At 43.7% G+C, this 20,496-nt stretch overlaps 2 protein-coding genes across 2 annotated transcripts in view; both read right to left on the bottom strand.

Moving 5' to 3' along the window:
- Nucleotides 1-28: 28 nt before the first annotated feature.
- rit1 (Ras-like without CAAX 1) lies at nucleotides 29-9,547 on the bottom strand. Its single transcript, NM_001140299.1, is given in 6 exon segments — nucleotides 29-1,567; nucleotides 2,824-3,015; nucleotides 4,247-4,320; nucleotides 6,305-6,361; nucleotides 7,183-7,269; nucleotides 9,290-9,547. Coding segments are annotated over 5 exon segments (636 nt in total). The 5' UTR covers nucleotides 7,265-7,269; nucleotides 9,290-9,547; the 3' UTR covers nucleotides 29-1,336.
- A 2,713-nt stretch (nucleotides 9,548-12,260) lies between these two features.
- syt11a (synaptotagmin XIa) overlaps nucleotides 12,261-20,496 on the bottom strand; it is a 28,027-nt gene continuing 19,791 nt past the window's right edge. The window contains exons 4-5 of the mRNA XM_014177169.2: nucleotides 17,332-17,452; nucleotides 12,261-17,240 (exon numbers count right to left, since the gene is read on the bottom strand). Coding sequence (XP_014032644.1) covers nucleotides 16,930-17,240; nucleotides 17,332-17,452 — 432 coding nt within the window. The 3' untranslated portion in view covers nucleotides 12,261-16,929. The remainder of the gene's footprint in view (nucleotides 17,241-17,331; nucleotides 17,453-20,496) is intronic.

The raw sequence follows: 20,496 nt of genomic DNA, 5'->3' as shown, positions 1-20,496 counted from the left end.
ATAAGAGGCCAGACAACCAACCAGCAAATGGGAAAAAAATGGCAGTCCATTTTATTATAGCGTGTTAATATAAAATAAATTAAGGAAACAATCATGATCAAGAGGAATAAAACAAACAAAACATATTCTTCCATATGTGGCACTACCAGATCCACGGAGTGCTGAAATAATAAGAGCACAACCAGTGTACTACAGGTCAGGGGGTAATAAAGGAGTGTGTATCACTCTGGAGAGGTATTGTAGTTGGCATTGTCTCTATTCGCTGAAACACTATATGAAGACAATCAAACCCTGTTGTAGGCAGAGCAAAATTAAAAATGCCAGCTACACCCATCAAATTCCATTCAAAAAAAAATGTAAAATCCAGTGATTTATGTCATTTGGATGTGATCAACATATTGCCCATGCCAACTATCAGCCCATTCAGGTCAAGTATAGATCAGTAGCCCATATTAGGCAATGCTGCATAGTAATGCCTTGTCAACAGCAACACCACCTGTGTATTAAATATCCCCTGCAACTCAGTTCACACTCAAAGTATACCCACTCCCACTGAAACATGGCACCAACCGTGAGTACAGGCTGGTCAGATTACAAACACTAAGCAATAAATCGATTGATGGCTTTTCAATTGAAACGGAGGAACCTAAATGCACAGTGAATGCTATCAGAATGTCTTTGTAATATAGAAGATGATGAAAACAAACTTAATTATTTTCATCCTTCTCTTTCATTGGCTGGCAAGTTAAACCACATCCATTGGAACCATCCCTTTAATCTTCAAACTCGCGTCTCATACCCCTTCGTATTTCCCAACCAACTGCCTTTAAATCAAACTTGGAGTTCACTCCTCAACACCTATGCCGCTTTACCTACTATGTGACCTTCTGAATATTCTGCATAGCCTAGTCTTTGCTCCCTTCCCCATAATCTCTACCTCTCTTCAGGACCCCCGTTTCACCTAAACGTCTCCTCACTGGCTCTCCATCAAAGAAATGTCGTAACTTCAGGCCAACTCCAGTGTCTCAGCATTTCAAATATACAACACTACAGTCAATTGGTTTCATTGGATACTAAAATGCTAACGTCGGCTGTCGTTAAATGCCAGACCCAATTTTCAGCACAATGAACATACGGTACATCAGCACAGTTCCTGCCTTCTCTAAAGCGCACAGAAGACTCATATCTTCAGTAATGATTGTTAGTTTAATTGCCCATTGCAAACACTCAATCTAACTCGGATAAGAGTCATTGGTCTCCTCGTGGGAGTTGGAACTAGGAATTGGGGCTGTAAGGGTACCACTGGAGGACTGTCCTAGCTCACAGCGTCTCTCTCTCAGTGCTCAGAGTGCTGTTTCTTGTGGAAGGTGGAGCGCATGCGGCTCCAGAACGACTGGCTCCTCCTGGTTTTCCTCTCGCTGCCACGGACCGATTCTGCCTCGCGCTGGCGAATCTGGCGGACCAGGGCGGCAAATACCTCGTCGATGTAGTAGCGAAATGCCGCTGAGGTCTCGAAGAAGGGGCACTGGAACTCCCGGGCCAGTTCCTTCCCCTCCTCTACTGACACCTAGTGCAGCGGAGGGAAGTAGCATGTTCAAAGCCAATATACAGATAAAACCCACAGACAGAAGATAATTGGTATATACCAGTGGAGGCTGGTGGGAGGAGCTATAGGAGGATGGGCTCATTGTAATGGAATAATGGAACGTATCAAACATATGTGAACCACATGGTTGTTCCGTTCCATCCATCCATTCCAGCCATTACTATGAGCCCATCCTCCTTTAGCTCCTCCCACCAGCCTCCTCTGGTATATACAGTATATGGTACCAAATAGAGTCATGATGTACAGTGCCTTCAGAAAGTATTCAGACCCGTAGAATTTTTCCACATTTTGTTGTGTTACAGCCTGAATTTAAAATGGATGAAATTGAGAGAAAAAAAAAAAAAAAAAAAAAATCACTGGCCTACACACAATACACCATAATGTCAAAGTGGAATTATGTTTTTCGAAATGTTTACAAATTAATAAAAAATGACAACCCATTTGTTATGGCTGCTTTGTGTGATGTATTGTTGTCTCTACCTTCTTGCCGTTTGTGCTGTTGTCTGTGGCCAATAATGTTTGTACCATGTTTTGTGCTGCTACCATGTTGTTGTCATGTTGTGTTGCTACCATGCTGTGTTGTCATGTGTTGCTGCCTTGCTATGTTGTTGTCTTAGGTCTCTCTCTATGTAGTGTTGTCTCTCTTGTGGTGATGTGTGTTTTGTCTTATATTTATATGTTATTTAAAAATAAATTAATCCCAGCCCCCGTCCCCGCAGGAGGGCTTTTGGTAGGCCGTCATTGTAAATAAGAGTTTGTTCTTAACTGACTTGCCTAGTTAAATAAATAAAATACAAATAAGATGGCAAGCCTAAATAAGTTCAGGAGTACAAATTCTAATAACACGTCACATAAGTTGCATGGACTGTGTGCAATAATAGTATTTAACATTAATTTTGAATAACTACCTCATCTCTGTGGAATAAAGCAAGGGGTATGAATACTTTCTGAAAGCACTGTATATGTTATGGTAAATGTTTGAATCTACAGATTCCCTGTCTCCTTGATAAATCTAGATTCCGCAGGGAATCTAAAGGTATACCATACCAGTCAATCTGTAGATCTTCCAGTAAATATATAAAGACAGGCCTTTTGAACAGCGGTAGGATTTTAATGCCGCCAGATAGCAGGCATAACGTACTGTAGTGCCAAGACTACCATGGGTGTCCCTTTCCCCCTCCCTCCCTCCCTCCTTCCTTCTTTCCCTTAATTCTCACCTGTCGTAGATGAGTCAGGTCAGACTTGTTGCCCACCAGTACCACGGGGGTGTTGGCGGTGCGGCGCACACGGTCAATGAGCTGCTTGAACTGGCGCGCCTCCTGTAAGCTCCGCCTATCTGTGATGGAGTAGGAGATGATGAAGCCCTCGCCAGCCCGCATGTACTGGTCCCGCATGGCTGTGAACTCTGCCTGGAAAGGGGCATGTGTGCATGTATGTGAGAGAGAGTGTGTGAGAGAGAGTGAGAGAAAAAATAGAGAGTGGTTAAGGACTGATACAGAAAGCATCACAGCAAAATACTTAGATAACATTATATATCCAGGTGCCTCACACACGTTGTTCTTCTATCCTCACGGGGACCTAAAATGTATTTCCATTCAAAATCCTATTTTCCCTTACCCTAACCTAAACCTAACACTAATTGTAACCCTAAACATAACCCCTAAGCTTAAAATAGCCTTTACCCTCATGGGGATGTGGGAAATGTCCCTACGAGGGAGAATTTTTTTGTTTTTGGGGGATTTTAGGTCCCCACAAGGATAGAAGACACCCCCCACACACACACGTACTGGTATGTGTGTGTGTGTGTGTGTGTGCCTGAGAGCGTCAAGAAAATCAATCACCAATACATTGGTCTGTCTGTCCTACAAGCTACTGGAGGAAGAACATGGAGACCCACTGAAAAAAAAAGATTACAATTTGGATGACTCAGAAGTCACTTGAGACAGTGGACTGTGTGGACAGTGGACTGCAATTCTCTGTGTGGACACTTCCCTGATTTTGGTATGGTACAAACAGACCCAGTCACGGGCATATACTATGACCATATATGGAAAATGACTAATATAATAAGTGACCCATACGCGTCTATGGATGAGTCAGAGAGACAGGGAAAGACGCCATTGTGGGGAGCAGGTGAGAGACAGAAATGATGTACGTTTGTGGAAAGAGAAAGGGAGTAGATGGAGTGAGCGACGCTTAAAAGAAAGTTGAGAAGAATAAGGATGCGGATGTTATGACGGTGAAGGGCAGATGTGACAGAGTGAAATATGTTCCTCTGGGTTTTCTTTGGCAATGTAAGATAATTAGTTATCAATGATAAGTTATCATCCTAATAAGACTGATTGAATGGAATTGAGAGACGGGGAGAGACCGTCGGAAAGGGTTGATTTAAAGGAAAGTGAGCATTGGCGTAGAGGGAGAGGCTTTCCTCCATTTCAACTGATGCAAAAGAACTAGACAGATGAAAGCAAATTCCCAGTCCTTCCCAGGTGTTTTTTCATGTTGCTTTCACCTATCCTATGTTTACAGATCAGGTGTTGAAGGAGAGGAGGAAGCCATATTAGACTATTGAGAATGAGACGCAGCCAAAAGAGGTGGAGACGTGACATTTATATGGGAGCCCTTTGTGAGGAAGTGTACCTGTCCTGCTGTGTCCAGGATGTCCAGGTTGGCTGGTTCATCGTCGATGCGGATCTGTGTCTTGTATGCATCCTCTGGGAGAGACATTAAGTGGTATTTTAATGGCTATACAGGATGATTGTGTAGTTACATGTCATAAGCCGTGGTTCGACTCTGGTCGATGCTATGCACCGAGCGGATGCACTTTACCAAGTTACGACAGGTGTTCTGTTGTTTGGGACTTTTGGTTCCTTGTACGAGTTCTGACATTTCAGGCTCGCGAGGTAAGTATTGTTCTTGGCACTGTGGGGTTTATGGACTTGGGCTGTAGTGGCACGCGTGTCAGTGTGCATAGCCAAGTTGCAGCAGGTTCTGGTTCCCTATACAGGTCGCTGACAGTTCAGGCTTCTCAGGTAGGTTTGGTACCCTCTGACCCGGGTTGGGGTGTGATTGTACCCATAGTATGATATGCAGAGTGACCGACTGAAAGGTAAAGTTCAGTTATGAATATAACTATTGTTCCCTGAATGAGGGAAAGAAGTAGAACATATTTAGGCCCCACGCAGTCAGGGGATTTGGGCTCGCTGAAAAGCGCTACTTAATTGAAGAAATGGATGCGAGCCCCAGTATTATAGCAAAAAAAACGCGCGCTTCCGAGGGTGGGCTCGGCATCCATTGGACCGTAGGGTGCGATTTCATTTTTCTTTAGGTGAATATGATTGGTCGTTCCCTCCTTCGGTAAGTTTTGTTGATGGAAAACGCTGTCTCAGGCACTGCGCCAGAATCTCCCATACGAGTTCAATTGGGTTGAGATCTGGTGACTGAGACAACCATGGCACATGGTTTACATCATTTTCATGCTCATCAAACCATTCAGTGACCACTCATGCCCTGTGGATGGGGGAGTTGTCATCCTATGGGGGCATAGCCATGGTAACCAAAATAATGGTCTGCCCAGCATTTTTATACATGACCCTAAGCATGATGGGATGTTAATTAACTCAGGAACCACATCTGTGCAGAAGCACCTGCTTTCAATATACATTTACTCAAGTGTTCCAATTATTTTGGCAGTTACCTGTGTACACTTCTATCTACACACTCCCCGGGACAGTTTATTCGGTACACCCGTCTAGTACCAGGTCGGATCCCCCTTTGCCTCCAGAACAGCCTGCATTCTTTGGGGCGTGGATTTTACAAGTCAGATAAATTCCACAGGGATGTTGGTCTATGCTGTGACGCGATGGCATCATGCAGTTGCTGCAGATTGGACGGCGGTACAGCACCGCCACCAGCCTGTACCGTTGACACCAGGCAGGATGGGTCCATGGGACTTGTGCTGCTTACACCAAATCCTGACTATGCCATCAGGAACTGGGACGCAACAGGCACTGGGATTTGTCGGACCTGGTGATGTTTTTCCACTCCTCAATTGTCCAGTGTTGGCGATCGTGTGACCACTTCTTATTTTTAGCTGATATGAGTGGAACCCTGTGGGGTCGTCTGCTGAAACAGCCCGTCCGTGATAAGGATCAACGATTTGTACGCTCCAAGATGCCGTTCTGCACACCACTGTTGTACTGTGCCGTTATTTGTCCGTTTGTGGCCCGCCTGTTAGCCTGCACGTTTCTTGCCGTTCTCCTTCGACCCCCTCTCATCAACGAGCTGTTTTCGCCCACAGGAACTGCCGCCGGCTGGATGTTTTTTTGTTCGTCTCACCATTCTCGGGAAACACTAGACACTGTCGTGTGTGAAAAGCCCAGGAGGGCGGCAGTTTCTGAGACACTGGATCCGGAGTGCCCGGCCGCGACGGACATACCACTCTCAAAGTTTCTTAAGACACTCGTTTTGCCCATTCTAACGTTCAATCGAACAGCCTCGATGCCTGCTTTATATAGCAAGCCACTGCCAGGTGACTCACTCTCTGTAGGAGCAATCCATTTTCACGAATGGGGCGGTGTACCCATTAAACTGTATATATAAAATTAATGACTGATTCAAAATAGCAGTTTTTGGTGTGGTTAAAGCAGGCCAAATATGAGTGTCGTTAGTTTAACCAGATACCAAGCGCTCTCTCACCTATGGTGGGGTCATGATCTTCAGGGAACCTGTGGCTGATAAACTGCATTATAATAGCTGAGGAGAAAGAGAGAGAAGTTGAAGTTTTAACAAGCTTTTTTGGGGGCAATTACATTGTCACAAAGCTGCACAGGCACTGCATCAATAGAGGAGAAATCAGAAACAAACTACAGCAGATCAGAAGACAGAGCGGAAGAAAGAGAGAGACGGAGAGATAAAGGGATTACGAAGTCAATGCGGGAGACTTTATTACATAACCCAGGTTGTATCACACACACTTCTCTTTCTCCCTCCAGGCAGGTAGTGGTTCACACACACACATAGATAAACACACCCTGCAGCTTACACAGAAACACACAGTATCTCCGCCTCTGCAGCATCAGTGTACGCCCACTCTAGTTTCCATGGCGAAAGCAGGCACAGATGTTTTTAACGACCCATGTCTCCCGCTATCCCTCCAAATCCTCCCTCTCTCCGATGCCTTTACGACTTTTCTGTGTACCTATACCAGGTGAACTCTGCCAGTCTCCATGGCAACAGTAGCCAAGAGGGGGGAAGGGGGTTGCTAGGCACTGACGCGTCTTCCTGACAACAGGCACCCAAACGGCACCCCAGACTGCCGTAGAAGGCGGCCAACGCCCATGCTTACGAGAAGAGAACTCTGACTATCTGACTGCACTTGGAGGGTGTGTCAGAGAAACACAGAAAAGACAAGGCGGCATTAGGAGAAGTAATGAGGTAAATCAAGACAGAGGTGGAGAAGAATAGTCAGTCAGACACAATATGTAAAAACAGACAGCAAGACAGAAGAAAAGACATGCACTAAGTAAGAGTGAGGAGGAGTGCAGTTAAGTGTAATTATGAGTGTGTGTACTCACCGCTCTTCCCCACTCCCCCCTCTCCCAGCATCACCAGTTTGTACTCGCGGGAGAGGCCCCCGGAGCCTCGCAACGACTCCATTTACACTATAAAACAGAGAGATAATAGGCTGCGAGTAATACACATATACCCTTAAAACAGACACACGCGTCAACACACAAACATGCATATTCATTCTTGGTCCCAGTTTATTAAGCCCAGGACTAACGAATAGAACTATGAAAGAGAGTGTAAGAGTTGAAAGTGACTAACACACAAACAGACAAACATAATACCACACATGCTAATGTGCAATGTTGCTGTCATGTGTCAAGCGCTAAAGCTAATGACAAGAGATGAGAGAGAGAGAGAGAGAGGAGATGGAAAGAGAGAACGAGATACACATCACACGCACATTGGCAAACTTCAACATCCATTCACTGTCGAAAGTCGAGTTGGTCAACCACTGTACCACACAGTAGATCTATTGAATAGCGATGAGACAGAGGTGAAAGAGAGAGTGGTTTCAGGGACAGAAGTAGAGCTATACAGCCAACAGTCTAGTCAACTTTGCCACCCCTGAAAAACAAAAACTATTCAACTCATCTGAATAGGCCACTATTGTCGTCACCTCGGACCCATTTGGAGTCTAGATTGACTTATAATAGTCAGACGGCTCTTCAGTTCATTAGATTGGTGTATGCAGCAGCTAGATGCACTCATGCGGAAAGAGGAACCAACTCCTATCGCCTTGACAGTAATCATGTGATTTCTAAGTGCAAGGCGAATGTGTGACATTGCCCACCACAAACCCAGGCAATGTCATCACATCTATTATTGATATCACCTAGCCTTCCCTTTCTCTAACCCAAAAGAGCATGATTTAAACATTTTTTAAATTACAACACCAGACTATATTAAACTTGAATTTAATTGTCAGAATAAATGATAATTATATATTTATCCTTGATAAATAGGCCTACATAAGCACACATTTACTTATCATTAGGGCCTAGGCTACTAATGGAAGTCATTATGAAGAGATCACATTCTCTCAGTGACGGAATGCAGAGACACGACGTTTGACAAAGCCGGTTGATTGTTGTCAGGACAGAGGCAGATAGAACAGGCATAACTTGGGAGGTTAAAAATAGATGTTCATATCCGCTTGAGAGTAGCTACGTTTTTTTTGTTGTTGCCTGGTTTTATGTAAAATAGGTCTGAACTTCAATAACGCATGACTGACTCCAAGTCCGTGCACCATTGCCTAAAATTGCTTCAAAACATATCTTTGGTAGATCCCAAAACACAAAGGAGTGGATGGTATTGTAGTATATTGCCGAGCCTAAACAGGCTCCATGATTCAAGAGAGTCTCCAGGCTTCAGATAGCTCAGGCCTCGAAGTTGTATTGAAATGCAGATGAAATATGTCGACTCTAGTGGCCTTATTCAACTTCCACAGTTAGGGGGGGATCTCATTATTATTGCCAGAGGCTACCTAAACTAAACGCAACAAAAGTAAACGTTTAGTACACTATTGTCACGTTGTTATATAGCCTAATGTTACAAACAGTGAGTCGGCTACGTTTCAGCGCATGAAAATACACAAATGTTTTCTAAATCATTGAATCTGACAAAGTCGCAGTGAAAACTGCATCCGTTGCAAACATTCACTGAAATACAACAACCATTTAATATACTTTATTGCCTACTTTGAAACAGGATAAACAACAACAATATTTAAAAAAAAAGTGCGATAGCGAACCTTCCAAAGACTGGTGAAGTAGCAGAATGACTTGTGCGGCTGTAACGTTAGGCGTTATAGGATTAGGAAAAATTCATTACTATAACTTTTCTAAACTTAAAATGTAAGACTGTTCTTCAAATCAAGTGTAGCCTACGAGTCGATCATTGATTAACGTAAAACAAGCTGCATGAATTTGTTAGCCTTTTTGCAGATCAGTGTTCAATCGGACATCGCATACATTGTTTCATGTAACTAAAGGAACGAGTTCAGTGAGAAAGATGTATATTGCGGACTACGACGAAAGTAAATGATTGAACGTTTGCAAACATAAAATAGCCAACTGACTTCATGCAGACATGAATAAAAAATGAGCGACTCACCTGTGTCACAGAGCTTCTTTCTTCATAATTTCCAAAATGACTTTTATGACCATTTAGTGCTTGACGTTTGATAAGTCATGCTACAAAATCCTCACTAACTGTAAACAACGCCAGCAGTCTGTAAACTTCACGTCACGGGGTCCCACCTCCCGTCGGGTCAGTGCCTGTGACTTCTCAGTAGAGTTGGAAGTGACCTTGAAAAGTGACTTTGAAGTTCAGTTAGCTACTGTTACAAAGTGTGGACCTGTCCAAAAGGCTGTGAAGTATTTGTAGTTAATCATATCAGTAATGTTAGATGATCATATCAGAGCTGTCGCTCCGCCCACCGGGGAAGTGGAGCAGAGCATGCTGGGGGATCTCGAACTCAGAGAAGATCAGCTCGAGAGAAGTCAAGTGAGAGAAAGTTCCAGCCATCCTTGTGTTTTCCCACCCGATAGCTTTTATTGTGTTAGCCAAGGCCAGTGTGCGTCCTTGTTAATATACCACACGCACGCACATCCATACTACATACAGTGCATTCGGGAAAGTATTCAGACCCCTTGACTTTTTCCACATTTTGTTACATTACAGCCGTATTCTAAAATTTATTTAAAAAAAAAATCATCATCAATGTACACACAATACCCCATAATGACAAAGCAAAAACAGGTTTTTAGAATAAAAAAACAAACAGAAATACCTTATTTACATACGTATCCATACACTTTGCTATGAGACTTGAAATTGAGCTCAGGTGCATCCTGTTTCCATTGATCATCCTTGAGATGTTTCTACAATTTGAATGCAGTCCACCTGTGATAAATTGATTTGGAAAGGCACACACCTGTCTATATAAAGGTCCCACAGTTGACATTGCATGTCAGAGCAAAAACCAAGCCAAGAGGTCGAAAGAATTGTCCGTAGAGCGCCAAGACAGGATTGTGTCGAGGCACAGATCTAGGGAAGGGTACCAAAACATTTCTGCAGCATTGAAGGTCCCCAAGAACACAGTGGCCTCCATCATTCTTAAATGGAAGAAGTTTGGAACCACCAAGACTCTTCCTAGAGCTGGCCATTCGGCCAAACTGAGCAATAGGGGGAGAAAAGCCTTGGTCAGGGAGGTGACCAAGGACCCAATGGTCACTCTGACAGAGCTCCAGAGTTCCTCTGTGGAGATGGGAGAACCTTCCAGAAGGACAACCATCTCTGCAGCACTCCACCAATCAGGCCTTTATGGTAGAGTGGCCAGACGGAAGCCACTCCTCAAACAGGCACATGACAGCCTGCTTGGAGTTTATCAAAAGGCACCGAAAGGACTCTGACCATGAGAAAACAAGATTCTCTGGTCTGATGAAACCAAGATTGAACTCTTTGGCCTGAATGCCAAGCGTCACATCTGGAGGAAACCTGACACCATCCCTACGGTGAAGCATGGTGTTGGCAGCATCATGCTGTGGGGATGTTTTTCAGCGGCAGGGACTGGGAGACTAGTCAGGATCGAGGGAAAGAAGAATGGAGCAAAGTACAGAGACAACTTGTTCCAGAGCGCTCAGGAACTCAGACTGGGTTCACCTTCCAACAGGACAACAACCCTAAGCACACAGCCAAGACAATGCAGGAGTGGCTTCGTGACAAGTCTCTAAATGTCCTTGAATAGCCCAGCCAGAGCCCAGACTTAAACCAGATCGAACATCTCTGGAGAGACCTGAAAATAGCTGTGCAGCGACGCTCCTCATCCAACCTGACAGCGCTTGAGAGGATCTGCAGAGAAGAATGGGAGAAACTCCCCAAATACAGGTCTGCCAAGCTTGTAGCATCATACCCCAAAAGACTTGAGTCTGTAATCGCTGCCAAAGGTGCTTCAACAAAGTACAGAGTAAAGGGTATAAATACTTATGTAAATGTGATTTTAAAAAGTAAATAAAAAATTTATGGATTTATGCAAAACTGTTTTTGCTTTGTCATTATGGGGTACTGTGTGTAGATTGAGGGAAAAAACGATTGAATCAGTTTTAGAATAAGGCTGTAACGTAACAAAATGTGTGAAAAGTCAAGGGGTCTGAATACTTCCCGAATGCACTGTACACCGTGCGGTGTTGTTCCACGCCTGTACATCTTCAGCGTTATTAAACCCCCTCAACTGGAGTCCTACCTGTCTGTCATCTGGTGCCTTACCAGCACACGGGAGTCCACCAAGTCCTCACTTACAACCAATTAATAGGCCTACTAAGACAATTTATTATATTTTAAGTTTATCGTAATAGAATAAAGATAGTACTTTATTGTTAAGAGGCACATTGTCAGTCACGGTGCAGAATCCCTGGATGGAGACAATTTGGAGTTAACTGTCTTGCTCTTGGGTACAACAGCAGTGGTTCGGACCTGGGATCAGATACCAGCAGCCCTTCAGGTGCCAGTTCAGTTCCCATGTTTAATGTTACGGCCTGGGTCTCGAGCCAACAACTTTCCCTCTAACATCTAGGCTACCTGCCATGCATAGGTGGTGGTGTATACTAGACATGTACTGCCAAAATAATGGAAACACTTGAGTAAATGAGGGATACAAAGTATATTGAAACCAGGTGCTTCCACACAGGTGTAGTTCCGGAGTTAGAGTTCCAGAATCTATGCCAAGTTGCATTGAAGCAGTTCTGGCTTGTGGTGGCCCAACAGCCTATTAAAATACTTGTTGTTGCTGTTTACTTGATTTTGGCAGTTACCTGTATGTCCCTATTTGCTGTGTGCTCCCTGTGCGTTGTTTGATCTTAATTAGCTAGACCAGACAATTATAGGCTACTGGATATTCTCATGCTGTAACTGCACAGAAGACCACATCTTGTCATGTGAGTTTGTGTTTGTGAGAAAAAAAAGCAGGATGCATTCACATTTTGGTCATTTATCAGCCACTCTTATCCAGAGAGAAATCAGTGAGCTAGTCGTGTGTCTGCCCAAATGTGACTTAGCAAAAGGACAAGCAAAAAAGACTCAAAAATAGTGTATCAGTTTTTTTTATTTATTTGCACGTTCATTGTGTTAACAAATTCAACAAGTCAGCATTAGTGTAATATATTTAGCATAGACTTCATAGCATTATGCAGTTTAAACACATTTCAGAGTACTGGTCTTGTTTTGCATTTCCCCCACACACAACGTACAACTCTGACCTTCAATTATGACTGAGGCGGTGAATCAATGACAGCCAATGGGATACTCACAACCCATTGATTTCTTTGTCTCTTTTTATTCACAGCTCAGATTTGTCTGTACAACACACAACAGCGAAAGAGTGGGATGGGTTCTCATGGGAGGAAAAGGAGAGTGGACTAGAGAGAGGGATTCAGTCAGGGCCAAGGGATAGGAAAAGGGAGGGCACCCCAACAATTGAACACATTCACAGCGAGGGGAGAGCCCTTTGCCATTCCTGGGGAAACAATCACATACGCTAACGACAGGCGGCAGTGCATCTGCCTGATAGTGTCTGGGAACAAACTCATTTACACAAGGTTATACTGTATTTACATTTTGATATCTACAAAAGAGGTTTTAATTAAGCTATGGGTTTAGGGGAGGCCAGCAAAACAGAGGGTAACAAAGACACAGCATCTAATTTTGGTTTGGATTATTCAGTGATATGGGACATCGTTGCTGATCTTTGCAGAGTGCTTTCTGTGCTATTTACAAAAGGAAATGCTCATAGGAAGAAGAAACTGTTGAATATCGATCACAGGCACCTGTAATATACACAACCCCAGAATCTCAAATTAAAGTCAGAAAGAAACAGTGAGAACATAGAAATAGGAAACTAGAAAATCTGTCAAAGATACAGAAACGGGAGAATGTACACGGTTTGTTTTCTAAAATATGTTAGATAGCAATTATGATACATCTTGATTTGATCTCCACTAAACCTTCCTGTCATGAACAGAACTCACAATGTTGCTAGCCAAAGACATCTCACCTCTCGCAGTAATTATCTGTCATGCACAGACACGTGAGACAAAAAAACACTTGTGTCCTTATCAAACCGACACATTGACAGCCATCCTTTTCCACAGAACAATGCTAAGACGCTGTCATTCTCCTTTCACCCTCCAAAAATGCTCCACTTTAACACTTTTTTAAAATATTGAACGCAACCCTTATTAGCGCGGCTACGGTTAGGAGCCTGAACACTACTCCTTTCTAGATGTACCGTTTAACTCTCCAGCAATGAATAAAGATAACATCACACTATTCCTCAGCCACCATGTTAGAACCTCCTGGGCAAAGTTGGCCAAACGGTGGACTACAACCCATTGGCCTTTCAGTGGTGAGACTCTGACATGCTTAAGCCTGTGCTCACACTACAAATTTGGCCATTTAAAGTCTACCTTCAGGGCCCCATATGTTAAATACAAACACATTTCCAGGCTACTGCCCAGCACATCTTTGCCCAAGCCAAGACTAGGTGGGGTCACGGTGTTAGGGCTAATGCAATTTTACCTCACTCCAACAGATCTTATATCCATATAATTAAATCATGCCCCAGACTGGAAGCCTCCTACAGAGAGAAAGACAAAAGGATAGTCAGAGGATCTTCCTCTGAATTGGAAAGACTACAGTTTGAAAAATGCCTGTATGTTATCAAAACCTGTGCGGCTGTTGTGATTTTTTTTTTTTTTTTTTTTAAAGTGCTGTGCAAATGATTCAAACATGATGAAATGGGTTCCGAGACACAGTGCTTCTCAATGACAATTACATTTTGTTTCAACAAGTTGCCTTGATGTTTTGTTTCGATGGAAACTGAAGATACTGTGCATGTAACTAACAAATTTCTCATATCTCATGGCTGTGAGGGAAAACTATAGGACAAAGGACTTGAACGGCCCAGGATATTAGCCTTTTATGTTACAATAACTACAAATAGATATTTGTTTTCAAAAGTATCAAAAGAGAGCAAAAAAATAAATAAATCAGGTTCCGTGGCAAAAAAAAAAGTTTGATCAAATCAACCAGTGATTAAAAACAAAATGGTTGCTCTGGGCTTTTCAAAGTGCAATCAGATATACAAAATGTTCAGTGTGCAGCCCAGATGTGCATACTGCCTACTCTCAGTTCCATGTGGAATGTGATGACTTTCATAGGAAAGGACACAACTGCCCGCTTAAACACGTACGAGTGCCAAAACTGCTATCGATGGTATCTACATAAAACTGTGATATGCCAAGCATTAACCAAAGAAGCTTGTTGAGTGACAACACCACGCAAATAACATCTAATAACAGACATTTATGGTCATTTATTTGCTAGCTCAATTTAGCTCAAACTCAAGCTAGCATTGCAGCTAGTTTATAAGGACTCAGTTTGAGCACCTTAGAGGCCGTGAAGCTGATTGTGTACAATATTTACCTGTGTGTGAGTGTAGGGATATGCAACATTCAAGCTAAGTGGTTAGCAGTGTACACCTACAGTGAGATACAGTGTATACACACACACAGCAAAGAGACAGTGTGCAGTGACAGCTTGACTTCATTTGATCGCTATTGACTATCATAGTTCAAAAATCCTCTGACAGAATGGGGACCGTGCTGTGGAGCAACAGCGGTGATAAACAGAGAGCAAGAGCTCGGGGAGAAGGGAGGGCACCAGAGCCAGAGCTGACACTTTGAAACCTTTGCTGAATTCAGTGGATGAGACATTGCAGGAGATGAACATTTGCATTCTTACACAAACTCACCCCACACAAAATATATTTCCAAAAGATGGTGAGTTCAAACAAGGATCGACTGAGCCGTTACCAATAGCATGACTATAAATTCTAGTAAATTCTACTCAATTACTTATTCTAATAAATTAACAGGAGAAAAGCACTGACATGCAAGTGTATACAGGGCCAAATGGCCACTGTGGAACAGCATATGAACTACAAAGCTCTCTCTGGTAGAATTGGTGATAGACAGACAAAGTTACAGATCATTTCATGGCCTTCTGCTCATGTGGTCACCATGACAACGGATGTACTATAACAACGGCTTTCGGGTACATTGAGATCCGTACAATTATAGCTTCCCGTGCTACATGGCTACAGCCTCGCCTCGACCAATCACGTCAGGTCTAAAAATAAATGCACCAGTGAAATGATAGGGAGAGCAACAGGAGTCACAAAGTAAAACCAGAAATCATCCATTTACTCTAATGGGGTAGACCCAATCCACTGAGGTTGTGTGCTACTGAGGGAGGGTTCAGTGAAGGAATATAACAGAGATTTGTAGCAGAGTGATTTTCCATCCTCTCAATTTAGATTGAACTGTTTTGATTAGCTCCACAATGCACTTATCGTGCTTCTACACCTGCATTGCTTGCTGTTTGGGGTTTTAGGCTGGGTTTCTGTACAGCCCTTTGTGACATCAGCTGATGTAAGAAGGGCTTTATAAATACATTTGGTTGATTGATTGACTTATCATAGACACATTGTTATATACTGAACGCAGGTTTTCCAACATGTACGTGAACCGCAGGTGAATAATGTCCAATTGTTATGCCAGCGTTGGTATGAATCTGCCCCACAAAATGAAATTCCCCATTTTGTCTCTGCCTCGCTAAAATAGGATAAGAAAGGTGGCTTGAACTCGAGCCCATTTTACACTGTGCATGAAAAAGCTCTGACTCGCGCAGTTTGACTACTGGGTTTCATGGGTTTTGTTGCTACATGTGAGCTTACTGATGAAACATATATGGTCCACATTGAAATTAAGAAACATAAACGTGGTGGTAGATAAGATCAAGACATCCCTATAGCCTTACCTGCCCATAACTTAAAAACACTTAGCGATATCAGTATTATCCCGTGAATATTGTAATATAGTACTCTATCCTGCCCCATAGATTGACCACACGTCTAATATTACCACTCCTGTTAAAAAAAAAAAAACGTCCCTACTTTAAAAAACAGCCCCGTCTCAATATAAATTAACCACACCCTCTAATTAACATAAACCCTCCCAATTTTGTGCAGTACCAGGAGATACTTCCTGGTTTAAAGGGAATTGGTACACTAGGTTAAGAGAAAGTCTTGCATACTGTATTCTGTGGCCACCTTCCTTCCCAGGTGTGTTTTATATTTAACTTGTTCAAGCAAGCAAGTAATTGAATGTTTATACCTATGGGTGACAGGGGCTGGTGAACGAGGGTGGGTGATTGTGACGCACTCTGATGTGAACTCTGACCGGATTAACCACATCCCCTTTACACCCCCACCCAACCGGTAGGACCACATAGATACTGCTAACAGTATTGAATGTGTAGGCTATATATTTGTGTATACATTTGAATATGTCTTTATATATTCAGATATAGATTTTGAAATCCTCAATCAAGTCTTTTGTCGTCAGTGATTTCTGAAAGTCTGGTCAGATTTTTCTCGGCCCCCGGGGGTCATCTCAATGGTTGCGGTCATTTTTCATAGAAGAGAACGGTCCTACCTTACACGTCCATGCTGGGTGGGGTTACGGTGGTCGGGTTGGGTCTCTTTATTTCAGATGGGAAGGGTTCTATTTCATTCTTTTATTTATTTTTCGAAGAGAATAGGATTGAAATAGTAGCGGTGGTGGTTTTCCGACGGAATACCCGCTCCGAGAAATTGCACGATTTTTGAACATTTGGGGAGATTTTTCTGAGCTGTCCTAATACTCGCCCAGGGTGTGCCACTTGGCAATCTGCCGGCGGGGGTTGTCGCAGACCTCTCTCCAGTGGGTGACCCCAGTGGGCATGAGGCTCTGGCCACCCAGCACCAGGCGGCCCACCACCTCGTTCTTGGTGGTACGGTCGAAGTCGACCACCAGGAACTCCACGGAGATGTCGGCCAGCAGCTCGGCAGGCACGTCGTAGATGAATGACTCGTTGAAAACGGGGTTGAGTGTGCACTTTTTCACGTGCGTCTTCTTCTTGGCGATGCGCTTGTGGCTGTAGAACACGTTCACCTTCACGTAGGGGTCTGTGAGGGATGGATAGAGGGGAAAGTGCGTGAGGTGTGTGTGTGTGTGTGTGTGTGTGTGTGTGTGTGTGTGTGTGTGTGCAGTACTTACTGCCTGACAGGCCAGTGATGTCCATCCTGGGCAGGTGTTTGGCCTTCAGCACCACCACATTGAGCCTGTGAGTGACAGGCTGGTAGGACAAAGACACCAGCAACTCCCCACGGCTCACACACTGCAGAGAGAACGCAGGGTTAGAATGTAGATACACACACACACACACACACACACACACACACACACACACACACACACACACACACACACTGCAGAGAGAACACATAGTTAGAACACACACAAAGTACGCATACAGTACATACACTCATACACACAAAACCTGCCTTGCACACATTATACGTCCATAACCCACTACCCACTTCCACACAATTCATACACCATAGATCATTTCCGTAAAAATAATATACTGTATGCAGACCTGCGGCTTTCCCTGTCTTTCTGTTCATCTCACTCTCCGTTTTACTCTTGGTCTCACTCTCTTTCTCGTGAATTCTTATACTACACCTAGGTGTCACTATGGCAACGCACTGTGGGAGGCGGCCCAAGGCTGAGCTTGAACTTAAAAAAGGAGAACTAGAGAATTACCCGTGCTGGGACGTACGCGTGTGTGTGTGTTGGCCTGCGTGCGTGTGCAAATCCGCTACCATCTGCACTGGGATCTGCATGCAAAGTATGACGTAAATAGATAGCCTCCTAATTTTCTCTAGTACAGTGCATCTGTAGCTTTTTCATTAACGAGCAGGACTTAACGCCACATCTCATTTAGAATCCCCACTAGGGGAACTCTGCTCTAAGAAAGACTAGTCTATAAAAATAGTCGGAAACCACTGCAGTCTGTACACAACCATTTGTAGTGTACAATACTTCAGTTCCCTAACGCTGTACTCCTTTTGACTATATTCTGAAGTACTCATGTAGTAAATGGTACATTTCATACTTAAAAGCACCTTTTGAGTATATAAATGAACATGCCATAGACTCACTTCGGAGTGAAATGCAGAAAATGACCCACCATTTTTAGCGTTGCTTAGTTCCCTGACAATTTAATCTTTCAAAAATATTTTCTCGAAAGTACAATGCAAATGGTACATTTGTCATACTTTCAAGCATTTCTCATACTTTTTATTATATGAATGAACATACCATAAACTCAGTTTGCGCTTGGTTTATTTCTTTATGTCTCCTACGGCATCATTAGTCAAGATGGGCTGAGAGAAAAGTCCTAACAGCGCTAGGAGCTAGTGCTGCCATATAAACCAATGTGACATTTTGGACGCCTTGGGCTGAACGGGAGTTTTGATGCGTTTTAGCGCTCCTGTAGAATGGTGGAGAATCACAATGCTCAAAATATACCTTTTTATGTTCTAAATGGGTAATAGCTTTTTTTGAACAACCACTAAGTGTGTGAGCTACCGCTGTCGTAATGAGTGTGACGTCTTTACTGCTCCCCACTTCAATAATTTAAGCTTCCCCCTCCATTTAAGTCCCCCCCCCCCCGATAAAAGTTTCATGGACGTCTCCTCTGGACTTATGGTCTAGCCACACTCCTTTTTATCGCAGCGCCATCTCGCTTTCTCTCCGTCCAATAACGCCCTTCTCTCTCTAATTCGTCCCCTACTACTGTATCCTCCATCTCTCTCTTTCTCGTGTACTCAGTCTTTTTTTCCCCTCTTCATTTGTTCAGTGGCATCACACTCCTTCTCCTCTTTCTCCTCTTCATCAGCAGACACCCATGTCTCTCTTTTCATTTACTCAAACTAATCTTTCTCTCCCTCTCCTATTTATGTCTTATTCCATCTCTCTCTCTCTCTCTTTCTCCACTGGAAGATCGATTCCCTCCCGTCTCTAAACCGCTTCAGGCTGCAGTAAAATGGGAGGGAATTCAATTTAAGGCCCTCTTCTGAACGAAGGAGTAAAGAGATAAGGAGGAGAGAGAGAGAGATGGAAGAAAGGGAGAGAGGGGGTAGAGAGAGACAGATAACCGAGAGGAAGAGAGAGGAAGATGAGAGACAGGAGAGAAAGGGAGAGAGAGGGAGAGAAAGAGGAAATGGTAGAAGTATGTACTGATAAATCTCTATAGGAGAGAGAGAGAGGGAGAGAGAGAGAGAGAGAGAGAGGGGGGTGAAATAATGGAGATGAAATTGAGAATGTTGGAGTGGGTGTATGTGTATATGGAGGAAGGTATTATGCATGTGTGGATACATATCTGTACTGCCTCGCTTGACAGGCTTACATTGGCACTGGGAATGATACTTATGCATGTAATGTGTTTACACATGTGTCGTGTGTGCATGACTGTGCATGTGTGTGTCTGCTGCTGTCTTCGAAGAGTGGAAAAGAAACAGGTTGTGTGTGTTGAATGAGTCTCTCTCTGTGTGTGTGTGTGTCTGGCTGTGTGTAGTATGCATTCAGTGCAGGTTTCTCTGTAATCTTTTTCTCAGTGCAGATTATGTTGTGCGGAGGTCTCTCTCTCGGTCTCTCCCTCTCTGTGCTATGTGTGGGGCTCTTTCTTGTCAATGGGAGTAGCCTACCCCTTCTATTTCTCTTTCTCTCTCCATTACCCTCTCTTCTCTCCATTGCCCTCCCTCTCGTCTCCATCTTTCTGCTCTGTCTATAACACGCCTCTCTCTCCCCTGCCCCCTCTCTCCCTGTCTCGGTCCCTCCCTCCTTCCTTCCCCTCTCCTTCCCCTCTCTCCCTCCCCTTCCCCTCTCTCCCTCCCCTTCCCCTCTCTCCCTCCCCTTCCCCTTCCCCTCTCTCTCCGCTCTCCCTCCCCTCCTCTCTCTCTTTCCCCTCTCTCTCCCTCCCCTCTCGCTCTGTCAGTTAGGGATCATGTGTAATGACGTGGGGATGCGGCTTTTGTTTCTGGTGCCGACTTTAATGGATGTCTTCCCACAGTCAGAGATAAGACCAGCCTCTCTCAGCTTTTATGGGTCTAATGGGCCTCCAGTCAACACACACACACACACACACACACACACACACACACACACACACACACACACACACACACACACACACACACACACACACACACACGTTGCAGCTGCATGTGTGTGTGTGGAATGTTTGTGAGACATCTGCAATAGCTAAAAAGCAAACAAGTCAGGATTGGTTAATATATTATGTATACCATTTCATCATTCATATTGAAATCTGTAGACATTTATTTTGCAAATGTATCGCCTTTCTGCCAACCTTTC

The sequence above is a fragment of the Salmo salar genome, chromosome ssa27, assembly GCF_905237065.1.
Source record: "Salmo salar chromosome ssa27, Ssal_v3.1, whole genome shotgun sequence".
Taxonomy (NCBI): domain Eukaryota; kingdom Metazoa; phylum Chordata; class Actinopteri; order Salmoniformes; family Salmonidae; genus Salmo; species Salmo salar.
This window is presented reverse-complemented; position numbering and strand designations above follow the sequence as displayed.